The sequence below is a fragment of the Lutjanus erythropterus genome, chromosome 17 (assembly GCF_056507025.1).
Source record: "Lutjanus erythropterus isolate fLutEry1 chromosome 17, fLutEry1.hap2, whole genome shotgun sequence".
NCBI classification, from domain to species: domain Eukaryota; kingdom Metazoa; phylum Chordata; class Actinopteri; order Lutjaniformes; family Lutjanidae; genus Lutjanus; species Lutjanus erythropterus.
The window spans coordinates 20,797,109-20,817,301 of record NC_139333.1 but is presented as its reverse complement, the minus strand read 5'-3'; the positions used below and the strand labels follow the sequence as shown (position 1 = coordinate 20,817,301).

The 20,193-nt window shown below is 41.1% G+C and overlaps 1 protein-coding gene across 5 annotated transcripts in view; it reads left to right on the top strand.

Moving 5' to 3' along the window:
* Nucleotides 1–20,193, top strand: part of LOC146312159 (C-terminal-binding protein 2) — a 133,882-nt gene that overhangs the window by 94,305 nt on the left and 19,384 nt on the right. For all 5 annotated transcript variants that reach the window (XM_084741685.1, XM_084741682.1, XM_084741686.1 and 2 more), the window contains one exon: nt 14,477–14,631. In XM_084741685.1, the coding sequence (XP_084597811.1) occupies nt 14,477–14,631 (155 nt within the window). The remainder of the gene's footprint in view (nt 1–14,476; nt 14,632–20,193) is intronic.

The window sequence follows — 20,193 nt, the reverse complement described above, 5'->3', positions numbered from 1 at the left end:
GGCTCCGTGTTCTCGCTTCCTCTGTGGTCTTGAGTGCGCTCCGTAGCTCGGGGCAACGCCGGAGAATAAAAGAGCGGGAAAAGGAGAGAGGGGAGGGAAAGGGGAAGGGAGGTCCGGCGTGGTTGTGCCATGGATGCTGTTGACACCCGCTTTTGTCCCGTGGTGGAGTGCGAGCCCGGCCCGCCCATGCACACACAGAGGGTACCATTTAAAACAGGCGTGCGCTCATTTTCTTGGCAGGGGATGGATTGGTGTGGCGGGCAGCCGGGTGGTGACAGGGGTGGGGCACTGGCAGCGCAGGACAAGTGGCCTTTGTGTGCTACTTTTTGGGGAAGTGAAGGGAGGGAAGGGCAGGGTGGAGGCTGCCAACAAAGGGTGCTTATACCCGCCCCCCTCCTCACCCCAGCATCACCCCCTCTCTTCAACCCACTACAACTCATGCAGTGACCTCGCGCTGTCACGGGCAGATGAAAGGTTTGTGTGTGTTTATGGCAGGTTGTGTGTATGTGTGTGAGAGAGAGCGAGGGAGGAAAGTAGTAAATGAGTAATTCAGCCTCAGTATAGCAGGAGTACAGAGTCTGGCAGAGCGCCAGATGAAAAGGGAGGAAACTCCAGCAAGGAAAACAAAGTGTTGTTTGACCCAACGGCACATCTGTGCGTTATGCCAAGCTTCTCCGTTACTCCACAGTCGAGCTGCTGGCAGCCCGCCAAGGTTGTGTGTGTGGGTTCCTATTCATTTGTTGCCACATCCATGCAAGTGCATTCCTGTTGTGTCCATGTGTTCATGCAGATCTCACTTTGTCTTTGCACCACTTATTGCAAACATGATTGCACGCATTGGTCATGATTAGGGTTGAGGTTTGACAGTGTTTTGTTGCATGTGATTATAGTATAGAATCTATGGCCGGGTACCAAACTTTGATCCTTACATGCTTCAGTACTGTCAAGTATCGAAAAATGCCTTGTCATTCAGTGCCTTAGGAGTTTGTAAAGTACTGCAAAGTGTAATGTATCTTATGTTATAATTAATTTTATTTTATTGTTATTGAAAAAAAAGTATAATTTGCTAGTATCTAGCTAGTATCAAAGCCAAAGCATTTTGAACATCCAGCCCTAATAGAATCTTCTTATCAAATCTGTTTGTAAGGTGGATGACAGGGTTCATACGGGTGCCCCGACAACACTTGCATTTTAATGTGCTACTTTCAAGGTATGACTTTGAATAAAGTGCTTCAAACTGGTTCATATTGTAATCGTGTTACTGTTGTAATAAACCTTTAGATGGAGAGATAAAATAAGTCCAGAACTGACTCCATATTACCAGGTTGTATAAGATCCCAAGTCTACTTACAGGCAGGTGACAGATTTTGTGTTTTCTTTTAATTTGTCACCCATATGTAGAATCACAAACACAGTAACATCTGATTTAATCTGATAAAGAAGTAAAATAATCATTCTGAGTATATGTATGTAAACATGTAGACCTGCAATGATTATTCGATTAGTTAACTATTTCATTATTGCCAACTATTTTGTTAACCTATTTGGACTAATCAGATTGTAGTATTTCTTTTTTTGTTACAGAAAAAAGTCAAAATTCTGATTTTATCTTCTTAAATGGAATATGTCCTGGTTTTTAGTCCTTTCAGTTATCGATAAAACAAGACATTTGAGGACATCTTGGGCACTGATTGACATTTTTCACTATTTTTTGATATTTTATAGACCCAGTAATCAATTAATTTAGAAACAGAATACTAGTTAGTTGCAGTCATACAAAAATATAGTTTACCACAATTGTAAGGAGCTGGAAAAGCTCAAAAATGCACCTTGAAAATTATTGAAAAGTGCTTGAATTGACTTTGTAAAAGGTGTAGGAACCTTATGTTCTGCTTACTTTCTTTTGCACACCTCATTTTTCTCTTGCCGCTCAAGAGCTACTCAAACTGACAGGATAGCTTCATCCAGATTGTCTCGCTAGAGGAAACTCACCTCTTTCTGGACTGCAAAATTACACAGTTTGCTAGAGTGATGTCAGTGTTTTTTTCCTTCCCTTTCTTTAACAAATTATCTTTGGCCGAGCACAGATGCCAAATTGCAGAGAGCACATTAGCCAGACAAGAGCCAAGTTTCAGTTTGGCCTTTGGGCAAGTTAGTTGGAGAATTATCATTAATTAGCTACAGCTGATAAAAATCGACTGCCAGCGACATTTGCCATTTTAAACTGCAAAAATCTGCATTCAGTGGCGATTTATTATCAAAAGCCTGCAACCTGAATGTTTTCTACATTCCTCTTTTCTAATAAAAATCGATTTGGTAGCAAATTCAGCTATTTTGTCAAGCTAAGTGGAACTGACTATTCAAAGCAAACCCTACACACAATGCACACCGGCCACATATCCATATTCTGACCCCACTCACCCCTCCGTGGGCACGTTCCTCCGCCCGCACACAGCCTCCTCCTGTTTGACTGGCTGCCTGTGTTAACCAGGGGGATGTGGGTCATGTTTCAGCACAGCGCTGCTCACGGTGGCACAGTAAATGGCCGTAACCGCTGGCGGTCAGCAGCAGCAGCAGCCCCCACCCGTCCTTGTTGTCAGGAAGGAGCCACCTGCAAACAGCAGCTTGGGGTTGCTAGGTAACCGGTGGCAGCAGATGATGATAGCATGGTGGAGGACATGTCTGGTCTCCCATTACGGCAAAAGTGACTTCTGCTGCTTTTTTTTTTCCCCTCCTCTCTTCGTATTTTCGTATTTTCCTCCCTCTTCCCCTCATGGAGGCAACATAACACCGGCAGCAGAGGCCAGCGGTAGGAAGAAACTCCCAGCTCCCATTCCCTCCACATAATGGAAACTCTGGCCTCATCTCCCGGTGCGGCGCTCTGCTCTGCTGCGTCCTGCTGCCAGACTCTGACTAAGTGTTGCTGGCTCAGGAACCGCAGCCTCCAGCCCGGGCCGAGTCCGGGTTCCACAAGTATTTGTCTACAGGAATGATTAGAATTAAAATACTGATGATGACTGAGAGAGACTGAGCAAAAAAAAAAAAAAAAGAGTCAGTCTCATGAATGCTAGTAATCTACGCCGAGTGGTTTTAAGCCTCCGCCTTTTCACCGGAGACCTAGATTTCCAAAATAATTTTCATTGTGACCCAGTTCTCATTTTTTTGACGACAGTTGTGCGTTCTAATTGAGAAAAATGGTCTGTTTTTAGACAGAAAAACTGTCTCACCACCTTTTATTACAGGGACTTGAATAGATTTTACTAACACAATATGTAGCCGTAATGGATACCAATTTTAAAAGAATGCTTTCAAGGCTCTTGTTGAAAAACGGAGTTTGAGCTTTTGGGAAGTCGATATTTGGTACTTTTATTCCATTCTGAAAGTATGAATCAAGGTCATACTTATATTACTGTAGCAGCTGAGGAAGCAGAGGTGTCTCGTCTTGTCATTAGCAGATGAATAATGAGAAAAATGTACCGAAAGATAAGCGGGACGTGGCTGGTTTAGGATCTTACAAGTGCTAAAACAGTTCCTCAGTTAATCAGTAGAAAATAATTGATCACGTATCACTGTAAATTGAATGCTTGTGGATTATCTGTTTGAATGAAGCACTTTGAGTTCTGAGTACTTGCAACAGGGATTTGCTGAAGTGTTGATTTGTCACTATGTTTTGATATTTTATACTCTATACAATTTATTATTACGGAGAAACATATATATTAATTGCTAATTAAGAAAATTGTTAGTTGGCAGTATGTTGTTGCATAGAGAAGACCCAGCAGGGGGTGCGTATGCGTGCATGTGTGTTCCATGCATTTATTGCTTTTGGCAGGTAAACCTACAACAGCAGCTACCTCCCTCAGTGAAAACGTAGTCTTCCCAAATCATCACACACACACGCGCGCACACTCTAACACACACACGTTCGCAGCCTGGCAACAGTTTAGCAACAAGCAGAGGAAGCGAGAACACAGAGGAAAGGAAATGAGCGGGATTAATTAATGGAGGAGTGAAATTAAGAGCACTCTGCCTCCTGCCGTTCTGACGTGACCACCCCCCTCCCCGTTCTAACACTCCGCCACCCCCCTGCCCTCGGTGTGCACATTTGATGCACTGTATGTGGTTATATGTGTATATATATATACAGCTCAGTTTGTCTCTCTGGGTGTTTGTAGTCAGACAGCCAGCAGCAGCGACCAGCAGCACAGAAGCCTGCAGAGAAAACGGCAGACCTGCTGACCACCGTTTTATTTCTGCATGTAGTTGCTGAACAACCTGTTAAAGCGCTGTTGAAACAAGAGAGCTGTGAGAATATTTGTCACAGTGGAGGAAAGGTTGTTTCCATGCAATACAAGACAGAATCTGCTTCTGATATTTATTAGTTAGCTTGTGACCGTGCAAAGAGTCAATTCCCTATTGAGATAAAACCAAAACAAATATGAAGATGCAACAGTAAATCATAATTTTGAGAACTCTGCTGATTGCTCTACGGCACAAATTGTTTAATCATTAATGGCAAAGAGAGATCATAGAAGGATGATTCTGTTTGCACCACCCACATTTGTAAGATGATAAACTTTGTCAGGAGAAAGTTTCTGACAGAGTCAAGGACACCAACTCCCTTATGTGTCATAATATGAGGTAATGTTGAAAAGAATTGGTTTTTGGAGTTTTGCTCAAAATGGCCACTTTGGCCCCCCTTATATCTCGTCAGATATATAAATCCAGCATTAACTATTCAAATTGTCATTTTTGGGCAAGGTTAACTATAAATTTGTAAAATAAAGTGAAGCTTTTCACTCATTTCACCCACATCTTCCTCCATGTTGAAACAGTGCTGAATTTGGTTGAAAAGTGAAAGTGTTTATCTAACTGTTTAAGCAGCTTTTAATTTTATATTTCAGTGTGTATTTGGGACATAGTGATATATACCAGCAGTTCCCAAACTTTTTAGGCCGTGCACCCCCTTTTACATCCTGACCAGGTTGATGCACCCCCAGTCCCTCGCATCTTCAAAAAAAAAAGGCAACATATCCTATTTCTAGCTGTCCGCTCAGTGAAGGTGGTGCATTCAGATGCTATTAAAGATACTGCAATAATTATTAATTAATTGTAAAATTTGTACATTATCTGCCAAGTAAAAAACAAAGAGAATGACAGATACATAGGCTCAGAAACAGACACAGTAGTCTCTCCCACTGAGAAACCTAGTAGTAATAATGCTAATATCAAAATGACACCATTACATCACCATTACACTTTTCCTCTCTTGCACCTCCTGGAGGCAGCAAAGCACACACAGACACACACACACACAGAGTTATTGATGTTATTGCAGATGAAACAATAATTACAAGCACTTTAGATGTCTAAAACACTTTTTAACCAAATTTAGACCAATTTGATCCTAGATGTACAAACTTTTTGACCTGTGAATTGCAGGTAAAATGAGAATAACAGTCGAATTCTACATTATTATTTCCAGTAAAGGCAAGTGAAGGTGCAAAATCTAATAATAGATCCACATCCCAACAATACCATTTGTTTACAGTATTATTCTAGATGTTTTGCAGTTTCTTGGGCTATAATATCATGTTTTAAATCAATACTTGTAGCACATTTAAACATATGATATAATATTCTAGACAATTATATACATTATTTTGTGATCAGTAGCTATTGGGGGTTTTTTTGTCTTCGAACAAGCAAAACAACACATCAGATACACATGGAACAGAAGCATAGTTACACAATTATAGAGTCTGAAAGTGATAAAAAAAGAAAATACAAACAGAAAATAAATAAGATGGTAGAGCACCTAGGTAAGTTACTTCACTGGCAGATAGGTTGTTAGATGTCACAAGGGATTTGAGCCTATATGTTATCATATATGTATGCATTATTATGGACCATTCTCGATGCACAATCAACAGGCGCGCCGTCAGTATAGAGGAGGAGGGTGTCGTGAATGCATCCAAAGTGGGTGTTGGTGGTATTGCGCAGCTGACAGACCTGGTGGTTCTGGTTCAGACTGGTTTGATGTACATGCTGTCAGTTTACCACAGTGGGAGTGTTGCCTGTCACCTCCCTGCCTCCCCTGCCCGAATACATCATCTCCTCTCCATCAAAATCAGCAGAGTGAGAATCAATCTGTCACACAGGAGGACACACAAATACACACTCCGGCTCCTGGAAAGACAGAATGAGCGGGAAGGGGAGAAAATGATAGAAAAGGAGGAGAAGGAATGATGGTTGAGGTGAAAGGATGACAGAGAGAGGAGGAGCAGTGATTACTAAAAGACAGCTGAGGAATGATAGCAGAGGTGGGGAGGAAATTTACGTGAAGACGGAGATAAAGGAAGGAGAAGCAGATACATGGCGAGCAGACGGAGATACAGAGCGAGACACGGGCAGAAAGCAGGAGCTGTCAGGAGATGCTATCATACGGGGAGAGAGAGATCTGGGAAAATGCAACACTGCAGACGGAGTGCTGAAATGTAGCAGCGAGAAGAGTCGATGAGAGCGAGATTGAAAGAGCAAGAGACTGAAAGGTCAGAGAGAAACCCAGCGGATGATTCATTGAGTTCAGCCTGTCGAACTTCTGCCTGAGGGGTTCGACGCTGCCTGCCAGCCGCTCCTCTCCCCTACTGCCTCACCTGCACACCCACTGCTGTTTATAATCTGTGTAAGCCAGTAACTAGTGGCTTAAATGAAGCGGGGAGAAGAAGGTTACAGGTGTTCTGGCTCCTTTCTGTGAGTCAAGGACGGCCTTGCACGCCATAAACCTGCAATGCCTTAATCAATATTTTTTATATTACCTTTGAATCAAATGAGAGAGCTATGAAAGAGGTTGCTTGCAGGGCTGCAATCTATCAACTCTGATTTTTAGCTTCTTTTAGATTATAATTTTGGCTTTACTGCACATTTATGCTCGAGTCAGAGCTAGTGCTTGTGCATTTTACCTGATAGTTGAAAGTGCTAAAATTGATTAATCATAAATACTTGATAAGATACAAAATGCACATTTTTTCTTTTTTTTTCAGTTTCATATTCAAGTTTCCTTATTCAACAAATGCCTCCTCCAGACAAACGATGTCAAATGAGGTGCAATTACTGCCACTTCTAGACTGTTGATTGATTATTGATTAATACGTTTTTGAGTAGTTAATTAATAGCAATTAATCGAATGATGATTAATCATTAGCATCCCTAGTCAGACCAAAGAAGCTCTGAGTAACCAACTAGACATTGCCTGCCCAGCACTATTTGTCAGCCATATTTAGCAGTTAGCTGGTGAAATTAGAAGATCTAACACCAGAAGAGCCAGATGTAGAGCTGCGATGATTAGCTGAGTAATCGATCAGTTAATCGAAAGAATATTTGATGCCTCTTATTTTGATAATCATTTGTCAAGCTAAAATGTTTTCTGGTCCCAGCTTCTTAAGTGTAAGTTTTTGCTGCTTTTCTTTGTCATGTATAAAAGTAAATGAAGAGACTTTGAGTTTTGAATTGTTGGTTGGGCAAAAGAAGTAATGTGACTTCCCTCTTGCAGAATTTTTCACATATTGTAGAAAAAAATTAGTAGATTAATTGCTTTTAAAAATAATTGGTAGTTGCAGCTCTACTTAGGAGGTGGAGGAGACCAAAACAGAGATAAAAGGAGAGTGAATATTGGATTTAGATTGATCAGGCGGAAAATAGTATGACTTCAAATGAATGTTAATGTTAATGTATCAGTCATAACAACCTTTGTCCATAACTGTCAGCTTGTTTTGACGTTTTTCTGCCCGAATTTATGGATTAATCTGCAAAGTCATTAGTAGTAAAAAGTAGTCATGTAAAAAGTCCAATATTGGCCAGCAAAATGGAGTGGAGTAGAAGTATAAAGTAGTATACAGTGGAAATACCTCAAAATTGTACTTTAGTACAGTGTACTTAGTTACTTTTGACCACTGCTAATGATCCTCTCGATTGATTAATTAGCTAATCATTTCAGATCTTGTATGTATTTTACTCAGATGTGTTCTGGCAGAAGCTCAGCCTCTTACACCCTCACAAGTTTGGTGTAATGGACTCCACCACCCAGCTGCCTCCATTAATATTCAATATACTGTCAGATGCAGATGTGGCACAGGCAGCCAAGTCGCCACGGCTCACCTTTCCTGCCGTCATGTCACCCATCTTGAACAGGGAGTGTGATAAGCAGGCATGGAGGCAGTGATGGTGGTTGGTTGGTGGTGGGTGAGGAGGAGGAGAAGGAGGAGGACGGGGGAGGCGGCTGGCTGTCTGTCTGTCAGGAGAGAAAACATGTCCTCCGCCCTTTGCACCGAGAGTGTGAGGAGGATACGGGCGTTTGCGCCTCCGACCTCAACTCTCGGCGCAGATGCCAGCGGCGCCAAAAATAAAGTGCATTAAAGCTGGCAGTCGACGCCTGTTAAGTGATCACCATGACAATAGGCGGATGGCATGGGGAGATGACACCTCCGCGCAGATCCTCCCCCCTGTCCTAAAAGGCTGCGCTGCTGGACTGCTCGCTTTCTGTCAGCTGAGCTTTTTCTCTTGTCGTTTATGTGCTCTCGTCTTTCATCCTCCTCTTCTTCTCTGATACGTCTCCTGGGAGCTCTTTAAGCTAACAGCCAGTGTTTAGTCTGTTTTTATGCACGCTCATTTTACATTTTAATTTCACTCTTCTCTCCTCTGTCTCGCTGTTTTTTTCTTCCCTCCCTCCCTCCCTCCCCCTCCCGCCTGTTTGTTTTCCCACTGTGCCTCTCAGCCCGTTTGTGCAAATGGCCACACACACAACTTTCTCAATCTTAAATCTCCTAATCTCACCTTTATCTGCCCTAATCAGCCTCCTCTGCTGTAGTAATCCTGCAGAGCATGTCCCTAATGAGCCCTCCTCCACCTCCACTCTCCTTTCCTCTTCCTCCACCCTGCTCCTTATCTCCACACCGGGGTCTGACGTCATTGTAATCTTCAGGATAACTTAAAAGAGCACACAGATGCACACACCTGCGCTCGCACATCCAGAGAGTGAGGTCACACGTAAGCGTGCGGACCTTAACAGCCCAGCATGAGATAAGAAAGTGATGTCATGTAACCGCACACAAAGATCCACAGGGGATCTAATCGAGCTGTTACAGGTCACCTCTGGACTGGTTTTTGGTCTGTTTTCTTGGCTTGGACCAGAGGTGGGTGTAAGTCACACATGTGCAAATCACAAGGAAGTCTCATGTCTCAAGCAAGTCCCAATTTACTGTGGTGAGAATCAAGCAAGTCACAAGTCAAGTCATATGAAATTCTGATGATCGACTCCAGTTTTAAAGACAGTGATCGTATGTACTGAGTTTTATTTTCAAAATTCACGTAAACTGTTTCAGACAGAGCATTAGAGCCTGACCAATACTGGATTTTTGAGGTTGTTGCCAGGGGAATAAAAACAATTCAATATATCAGTTTATTCGTTAATAATATTTGTTTCTATAATAGCGGTGTAAAAAAGTCTGCCTCGATACAGTTTTATGTTGATTTATATCAGGGATCTGTAATCAGTATCGGGTGATATCATATGTCCATTTAACACATTCAACAACGAAATTATAATTCGACAATTTTATGACCGAACTCCAGTTCAGCTCCCGACATTTGTGACGCAGACATGCCGAGCGAATTTCAAAATAAAGGCATATCTTAAAAATGACTGCGTCGAAAAGTCATCTGTCTTAAGTCTAAATCAAGTTTCAAGTCAAGCCGAGTCTTTTACTAATGTCAGTCCAGCAAGTCTCAGATTCTCAAATTCTAAAATTTGTGATGTATGCTGCGTTTGAGGTTTGCGTTTCCCAGTGAAAATTTTCAACTTCAGTCTTTGAAGAGTTCCAGGTTCACAATGGTGAAAGAAAACAAAAAACGTGGCTAACCATGGAACATTTTTATTGCCAATTGTGCACACAAGTGAGGACAAACGAGGTGTGAGATGCCATTATACATTTTTACATTGGTGACATTTTAAGAACAATTTAGAGGTTTTACTATATGATAGTAGTATTTATTATTTTGCTACCATTGCTGTGTGACATCAGACAGAGTACATTTTCTAGTAGGAGGTTGGAAATTTTGAGTTGCTAGTTATCTGGAATTCAGCATTAAGCCTGACTTAAGTTAAGTCATGGACAGACTCATAGCTGCTGACTAAGACTGAAGATGGTGACATGAGCTGTGTCAGGTCGCTGGTACTCAGCGGGGAACGGTCTCGTTCCTTCTCAGGTCCATCCATCGTCTCGCCGGCTTCTGAGCCGCGGCAGCATGAATATTGATGCTCCTCACTTGTTAACATTGTATGAAGCAGGACTCGTAATTGTCTGTCTTCTCAGCGCGACACGTCTTCCTCAGTGGGATGTGTGAGAAGGTCGGCCCACCGGGGAGCTCGCCTCCTCTCGGCTCTCTTCACTTGAAGTGAGAAAAGTGGCGAGGGGGAAGCAGAGACGGAGAGAGTCGAGCGCAGACCGAACCAGAACTGCGACATGCACTTTGTCAAGTGCGCTGAAGTGCAGTTGTGTGAGTTGGCTGTGGGTTTGTTTCAGGCTTGTAGCGATTTTCTCTAACGCTCTCCATTTCAATGATACATGGCTCTTCTGAGGCAGGGCAGCAGTGAAACTCATTTCTAAAGGTGTAGCTCGCAGTTTTTCTCTTTTTTTTTTTTCTTCCTCTGTTCCTCAGCTGCTGGTTCCACTCACACCGAGACAAATGTAGAAACCTCTCCCTTCAACTGAGAATGAGAGCAACCAAAGTGTGCACATTAGTGTGCAGGTGTCATATGTACACACAAGGGAATAAAGTCCTCTTGGTATGATAGAGTGCATGTGTATGTGTGCACCTGCAGACAGTATGTACACTGTAAAATGAAAAAGTTGAGAAAACTTAAAATCTCAAGGATGCTTACCTTAACATATTTTTGAGTTCTGAGCCTTTTTTTTCACCTGTAGTGCTATTTATCCCTCTAGTTTGTTCTGGTGTGAAATGCAGAGTTTCTCAAATGTAATGAAACTAAATGGCACTTGGCTTGTGGTGCTTGAAGCTCCACAAAATATATTTGGAAAAACTCAACGCCAGTGTCTTTTATCCAGAAATCATTCATCTCAGAAACTCAAAATAATCCAGACTTTGCTGTGAGCAGTTTCATGTCGGAACTATTTTCTCTATCTGGTAAAATCCACTGGAACTGCTTTATTTAACAGAGAGAAAATAGTTCCTCCATGAAAGTATTTAAAGAAGATAAGTAAGTTATTAATGTGCAACATTTTCCTAAAACACTCTGTGTAGATTTAAACACAATACCTTTAAATTCTTGGTGTCTGTTTCTGCAGAGAGCTGCCCTCTGCCTGTATTTACTTTTATTTCTCATTATTTTTGCTGTGTTCAGGATGTTTTACCGACCCAATATGTTGGTATTTGATGTCCTGGCAATGAGAGTCAAAAATCAATCTTTCTGTCACGTTTGCAAACAGCTCAGACAAATCCTTTGATTCTACCTTTAAGAATTTGAGTTTGATTCAAAACTCAAGTAACTAGTGAATGCAGTTGCCTTGACATTCTGAGTATTCTCAACTTTTTTTTTTACTCAGCGTAGCATATTTCTTCTCCACTTCATGTGTCTTTGAATGTGAGAGTTTCCGTATGTGATGTAAGTGTTTGGGAGCCATGACTTCGAGAGGATTCCTGTAAGTGAGGCTGTGGTCTAATCCAGTCTTGAGTAGGTGCATTGATTTATTGAGCAACGCTTGGTAGTTCAGAGAAGCTTCCTGCCATACACTAATCAGCACGTGTGCACACGCAGGTTTGCACATGTGCATGCACACACACACACAGACACACACACACACACAGACACAGACACACAGTATTATCATCTGAGTCTTTTGTTTTTCAAGGGAACAGTGATGAATTGACTCCAGCTGGCAGCAGAGTGTCACTTGGTGATTTTTAGTCTGATAATTTGCACAGTGGGTGTCTCTTCCAGTAAAACTTGTGTTTGTCCATTTGTGTTAATTATGTGCTTGTTTATTTCTGTGGTGATTTTTCGTTATGTGTTTGTAATAACTTTTAATGCTCTTCTTGATCATCTTTAGCAACTTAAACCTATCATGATGCAAAAAGGAAAAAAAAGCTTCAAGAGTTCACCTAAAGTATAAGACAAATATATATTTTTTTATCACTTAAACCTTCTGGTGTCGAACTGTGCAGACTGTAACAATCCCTGAAACTTATATCAGCACCCAGCAATACTGAGAACAATTATATATGACCAAATGCAGCAGTAGACCGGAACAGTATGCAAAAGAAAAAATCATATTGCAGTTATTTTGACAGATATTGCAATTGTGATATGAGTCACAACTTTTGTGGAGATGTAATTTTTGCATTTCATTTTAATTGAAAAAATTTTTTTTGCAGGCGTCCGTACCAAACAAACTTTATCTTAATCAAAATAAATAAATAAATAAATAAAAGTTGCAGCTCTTGCATTTCGATTCTGAACTTGGCTTTATTGTTGATTTCAACTTATTGTTCCACCCCAGTCAGCAGCAGCATGTTTTTATTGTTGCTGACACAACAGTTTTTCTTTTTTTTTGGACTATATAGTTAATAATTTTTCAGTACATAATAATAACAATAACTTAATAATAGTAACAATTATTATTGAAAGAAAATAATAAAAAACATGCGACAGACAACAACAAATAAATCAAGTCAATCACTTAGATAAAACAAAGGACTTAAAAAACAAAGAATACAACAAAACTATTAAGAAGAATAAATTATAATGCAAATCGACAAGACCACATCTATAAATCAAACACAATTTGATCCACCATTTAGAGTTTATTCATTCTGACTTCCTCCAAATATTAACAAGAAAGTCAAATTCATTTGGTAAATAAAGCATTAGAGTGATCGATCCTCATTTACACTCTCAGATTATAAATAGGAAGGAAAAGAACACTTTTATTTATTTATTTTACAAAGTACATTTACTATTTTTAAGTCTTGAGAGATAGGTTGTGAAGACATGTTTTTAAATTAAGTTCAGCAGTTATTGATTCCACGTGACGCACTCTTTTCACCAACTTTCACCACTGGGTTAATAAAGGTGGTTGCGGTTGTAGGTTTTTGCCGTTGAAACGACAGGTTTCAAAGGGACTATTTCTTTAAAAAAGAAAAGGTCTGGAGTTCTCAGAAGTTCAAACAAGTGTAATGAAGGGGGCTCTTTGGTGGGGAACACAAAAGTTCAAACAGAAAAAAGATCCAAGGCGCTCTCTGGCAAAAAGTTAAAAGGCTTTATTCAGATGGCTATTTCATGGTGAAATTCTAAACACACAGGCGATGCTTGTGCATGTTAAAATAGACCTGGGTCACAACCAATGTGTAGCAGCACAAACAGGCTTCTTCACGGTGTAACCCTCAGCAGGCAGTTTCCCCGTTTAGCGGATACAAGTTGAATGCAAACACCTGAACCTGAAAGCAGTGAGGTCACAGGTAACAAATGCAGTGTGGTCGCTGAAGATGTACATGGAAAAAGGATGATAAAAAAGGAACGATGATTAAAAAAAAAAAAAAAAAGACAAGAAAATATAGACTTGCAAACAGCAAAAAGAGAAAAAACAAACAGAATATCAATGAATAACCACTTTGAGCAACAGCACCACACTGCATACATGAAAAATAACTACAAAAAAGGACTGAAATCAATTTCCTCATGTAGACCTGGATATACTGTGGCCTGCATTTGATGTATATAAAAAGTCTCTGCAACAATAATTTCAGTTGATCACACTTGAAGGTATTGTGTACTCTATAAAAATGCTTTGACATGGGACAATTTGCCTGAATAAAGGCTTTTTAACTTTTTCCCCGAAGAGTGCCTAGGGACTGTTTCTTTATTTGAAAGTACAGCACTTCCTCTTTTCAGGGTTTTTAGAGCACAAATGAAATCTCCAAGGCAAGAATAGAATCAGGAAATGAAAGTGAAACTATCTGCATGGTTAACCACAATTGAGGCTAAAAAAAAAATGTGTGTCTTTTTGTAATTAGGTTCAAATGACCCTTTACAGTAAACCACTATGAGTGATAAGGGGCGAAGCCTGAAGCACTGAGACACTCATGTCTTCGATGCTGTACAAGCATAAAAAAACAACAATTCCTGGTACTTCTGCTGATACTGCAGCAAAAAGAAAAAGTCTGTCATTGAACACATTTTTACTGCGAGCCAAATTTCAGACAAGACAATAAAGACTGAAGTGAACTGAGGTTTTGAATGAGCACTTAGATTATTTTTTAATTGCTTTCGGTGCTCTTGATTCTCTAATTAACAGATATTGTATTCAACATGGCATCAAAAGTGCAATACTTTTGACAGCCTTACTCTCCTGTACCTAAAATAATCACCCCCCCCCCGCCTCCTTTCTCCATCTGTCTCCAGGTATTCGGCCCCAAATCATGAACGGGCCAATGCATCCGCGCCCCCTGGTGGCGCTGCTGGACGGGCGCGACTGCACCGTGGAGATGCCCATCCTGAAGGACTTGGCCACCGTCGCCTTCTGTGATGCTCAGTCCACGCAGGAGATACACGAGAAGGTAGGAGACACGCACAAAGCGCTGCTCTTCACTTTTTTTTTTTCACTTCACAGCAGGAAGCTGATGGGAAGACGGAGCCTGTCACTCACCTTGCCTGCCTCTTTCTTTTCCTATCACAGTGCTGAAATGTGAAGCGCGTTATATTGGCTCCATACGCACTCGCCAGTTAAAATATAGTGGCTTCATTATGATTTAATGTCACTTTGTGGCACAGAGTGCAATGCCTATATCAGTGCCATTGTTCTAATAGAGAGTCTTGTATAGCGGGGATGCAGTGTAATTACATTGGCTTGTAGAGGCTCTTTATTGCTTTTTATGCAGCGCCATGGCTGCAAAACAATATATGGCCAAGGAGATGGGTATCACCGAAGTGCTATCTCTCCATCTGCAGACGGAGTGAGAGCCGCTACATCTTTTCTCTCGCTGTTTTTATGAAAATGGGACATATTAAAAACGAAGCATTTGCATAGAGATCAATTCAATCAAAGACCTTGGGCGGTGAGGAGAAGGGGGGAGCGGGGGGCTTTTTGTTTGTTTTAACACTGCCTTATCAGGAAAAACATGATTGTAATGTTCACCTCGCCAGCATATTCAGCAGTTCACAGTAATAACTTGCAGTGTAGATACCCAGAGGGGCGGCGTAGATTGAAAATGTCCAATCTCTTCTTTCTGCGGCATTGATGCGGAGATGCAGCGCTGATAACTCAGTTTCAGTATGATGTTGTCAGGCCAGACACCAGCTGCTACGCTCTCCTCCATCCACGCTAGAAAATACAGGAACTCATGGGAAAGACTTGTCAAGGCTGGAATATGAAAGTGGCCCGAGGTTATGTCGGGTCTTCTGCCCGCAGTAATAATCCCTTATTTCTCGGGCGATAGGGGCACGATGAAACACACGGGTGAATACTGATCAACATCGAGTTACAACACCGCTTCAGTGAGACAGAATCCTGCACGCAGCACCTGCGCTTCTACATCATCATCCAAGGTCGATGATCCCGAGTCTTTCTCATAGTCACATGTGGCTTTTAAAAGTTGGATGGTAGCCCATTGGCTCAGAGTCAACACTGGCCTATCACATTGAATACTGCCTGACCGTTCATCCAATTGTGGTGTTAAGATTAGGGCTGAACTAATGACTGCTTACGTAAGTAAAACAGTCTCTTGATATTTTGTTCCTTCCATAATATATCAATTGCTTATTTTATCCAAACAACACAAGATCTAGATATTCAATTATAAATGTATTAAGTATGTTCTTATATTAGGCAACTCATCATATTTGATAATAAGAACAGTAGTAATAAGAACAATAAGAAGTCATTTTTCTTATTGTATTTTGGACTTTGTATTGCGAAGTTATCATTACAGCTCTAATAGTGACTTTAAACTATTCGATCATCAAAATTGTTGATTAATTTTCTGCTGATGAGCTAGTAGATAAATCAGCTAATTATTTCAGCACCGGTAAAAGGAATTGCTTTGCATTTTTTCTTCATTTTCTTGCAGAAGCTTAACGACAAATGAGGGAATTGCCGTCACTCTCTTGCCTGTAAGGCAACCATAAGAAGCTGTTTAGCTCAAGTTAGCACAAAGACAGGAAACAGGCTGCGTGGGATGTGTGAAAACATATAATTTTAACCAGAGCCGTGTCAGAAATCTATAAAAAAGTCAACTCAACATGGACTTTGACACCAGTGACTTGTGACTTCACTTTGACTTGAACCTGGCTGCTAGCAGTAGCTTCATATGTACTGTACAGATATGAGAGACATGGTTTCAGTCTCATGTAACTCTTGCCAAGAAAGCAAACATTTCATAAAATGTCAAACAATTCTTTCAAGTCCATATTCTCTAGTGTATACAGCTGGTGTGGTTATTTAAGCTTTGCTTTGCTACGTTAGCCTCATTCACACAAAGAATCATCTCACATCTCTGCTTCACTGCTGAAGTGGACTTTAAAGGTGCGATCAATAAAGGATCATGGATGTGTCTTTATTTCATACTCTACATCATTGTGTGATGTTGTTCTGCAGTAATTAATGCTTTTATCGTGGCTTTAAGAAGCGATAAACACGGAAAAAGCAGCATTTTGAGCGCCACATCTTCCATGCCAGGTGGAGAAAATCTGTTCTCATCATTACAACCACCTTTCATCCGCACTACATTCTTACTGCTCGCTAGTGGGATGACCTCATAGCCATAAAATCCCTCCCCAATAAGCCACAGAGTCGAACACACGCGCTCAAATTGTGCAGTCCGTGTATCACCAAATCAAAAAATCCTTTTCAGCGGTCCTCTCGGTCTCTCACGCAGGCCAAACGGGGGAGGCCTGCGCTGACGTGTCAGAAAAGCCCCAGCATCATCAGAAATGATACACGTTCACAGCAATAAGGCTTTGGTTACAGCGGCGGGGGGGGGGCATATAGATTAGGTCAGAGTTTCCATTAAAATGAGCTGCAATCAGAGCAGATTTCCCCGCAAGAAAAGCTTCATCGCTCATGCTAAAAGTTCTCCCACTGAAAAACAACATGAGACCTTCAGGCTCAGCCCAGAGGGAGAGAAGAACAGTGTGTGTGTGTGTGTGTGTGTGTGTGTGTGTGTGTGTGTGTGTGTGTGTGTGTGTGTGTGTGTGTGTGTGTGTGTGTGTGTGTGTGTGTGTGTGCACATTTTAACCTTGAACTAGTATCTGGAAGGCTTGTCCGGGACGCTGCTGCTCTAATAAAAGCAGTATGGAAATTCAGAGCTAATCTGCTAATCACAGGAAAGCTAATGCAGTTTGGCTGGAGAGCTATTATTTAGGCGCTGACGGGGGCCGTGGCTGATACTGAGGGGGGAAGAGTTTAGATCCACATCACACTGAATCACAGGCCGGGTCACCTTGTCCATGTCAAGTGGCAGAGGATTAGCGCTTCACAGTTACGCCCCCCTGAGGTGACTCAATCCAGACTTTTTTTTTTTTTGGTTTTCACCCTGAGGCGTTTGACTCAAGTGCATTTTTGATTTTCGGCACCAAGGGGGGGTTTGTCTTTGAAACATCTGAGACATCTCAAAAACTTGTTGACAGATTTGAATTGAATACGGGCAAAAGTTCAGGTCATAAGGCGAACAGCATTTCACCAGCGCCACCACGTGGTTATTTATAAAGCACTGTAAGTTGTGGCACATTATTCTTACATTTTTTTCTTCACTGGATTACTTGATTTAAGATGAATGAGGCAGAGCTGTCCAGGTCTCTTTCTGCCTAAGCAGATGGGATTGGTTGGATACAGGTTCAGTTTAAAACAGAATTTCGTGCTGCTTCTTGTTTCGGGATGGTGACATTATTGAGAGAGTATTGAGATCATATATTTGGCTTTGAGAAACACTCTCTGTTCTCCTTTTGCCAACTTGCAGCCACAATACATTTCAAGCTAACTCGAGTCAAGTTGAATTTATTTATACAGCCCATAATTGCAAGTTTGTCTCAGAGGGTTTTACAATCTGTGCAATATATCCCATTCCTTCTCTCTTAGACCCTGACATTGATTAAGGAAAACTTGCTGCAAGTATTGAGCATGGATGTAATAGTACTGCAAGAAACAGCGAAACAGAAATACTTAATACAATTAAAGGGATAGTTTGAGTTATTTCAAGTGGGGTTATATGAGGTACTGATTGACAGTCAGTCTGTTACCTACAGTAATGGGGGTCGGCATGCCCCCAGTTTAGAGGAGCAGAAGGAGCATAGAAGTCAAGCAATGTACTGTTGTGGACAGGGTCAGCAACAAAACTTATTTTAGCCACCTAAAGAAATCACTATCGGTTAAAATGTGCCCTATATTTAGAATATTTTCATCACTTTTCTTTGAAGCGGCTGCTAAATAAGAAATATCTCTCTCTGTCCAAACCAACCAAACTCCATTTACAAAAACAGTACTTTAACCTTGCAGAACAAAGGAGCTGCTGGTCTACTGATGCCTCAATCAGTTAGTTTTTGTTATTGTGTGATGAACAAACCCTTTAAAATACCAAAGTGGCGCAATAACACAGACATACTAACAGATTGAGGCATAGGTAGACCAGCAGCTCGTGTGTTCAGTGAGATGAAATGACGGATTTTGCCAAAGGAGTCTGGTTGAGTGAGTGAGAATATTTGAGATATTTGCCTAAGATAATGGCAGGTTTCCACTGGAAAAGGCTGTCTGACAGTCAGTACTTTGCTGAGCTTCATACTGCTGCTTCTTCTCCAAACTGGGGGAGTGAGACGTGCTGTCTGCTGTAAGAAATACACCGGCCCAATCACAACGTCCGCCATCACAGACTCCGGGGCACGTTCCTGCTAAGTTCACAAGGTCTCAGGGATGTCCCACTGTCAAATCGCAGTGTCCATGAGGGCTCTCTCGTGGACAATTTGAGCCATTTTCTTCTCTCTCTTAAACTTTCTGTGAGTCAGCATTTGTGCAGAGGGAATCACCCAGAGTTCACAGTGCTGTAATGTTACTCATGGGGGGAACCCCTGCAGAATCAAAAAAAAAGAAGAAATGTGGGAGGAGCAATTACAACTGTTCAAGATAAACAACTGTCACATGCAAGTGTATATTCTTGTTCTTACGGGATGAGTAATAATGTAAATTATGTGAGTGTTTTACATGGTTGACCAAGATTAAAATGTTTCAGGACTTCAGGCAACATGAAGTGAAGCAAAGATGATTGCTGATAATAAAACAGAAAAAACACATTGACAATAAAATGTTAAGGTAAGGGAAGGTTAAGATAAGTACCTCATACAACCTCAGAAATATAAAAGAAAATGAACTTTCCTTTTATGATCTACAATGCAACAATTCTAGGGTGCTTTATGAATTTTATCTGGCCCAAAGAAATGCTTGTTTTTTTTGTTTTTTTTGTAGATATGTGTGTCTTGACCTTGTTATGTCACTCAGTCGTGCCTGCCTCATGCTCGTATATCTTAAGGTGTGTCATTCTATCGGCAGCTGCCCTGACCTCTGCATCCAGTCAGCTGCCCAGATCCTTTATCCATAAACACCCTCAGGCTCTGACACAATATAATGACTTGTTCCACTTCAACGCAGGTCTGTAAAGGAGGTCTGTGTCAGTGCTCCTGGTGACCATGTGATATCTGTAGTTCCCCCTCACTGTGAAATCTCAAAATGTTGTAAGTGTCAGAAGTCATGGCGGACGTCGTTTTCATGGCTCCTCTGGAAGGAATGTGATCTTGTGATTGTCATGAGTTCAGTATGAACTCAAACGGGCTAATAGTCATGTTAAATGAATGAATGGTCAACATCATCAGCAAAAGAAAGACAAACTAATGAGCGAAATAAACCTTCGTGTTTCTGTTTTTCCAGTTTAGTTTAGTTTAGTTTGGTAATTTTCCAACTTACAGCTCAGATACACATGTAAATAAACATTTTAAATCCAAGCAACTTATACTGACTGAAAAGGTTTCAGGTCTTTCAGGTCTCTCAAGGTCTTTGCAAACTTGAATGTATGGTGCTAAATAGTGAGTTATTTATGTGTTATTTTTTCGTCACCAATCGTTCTGGACTTTTGACCTTG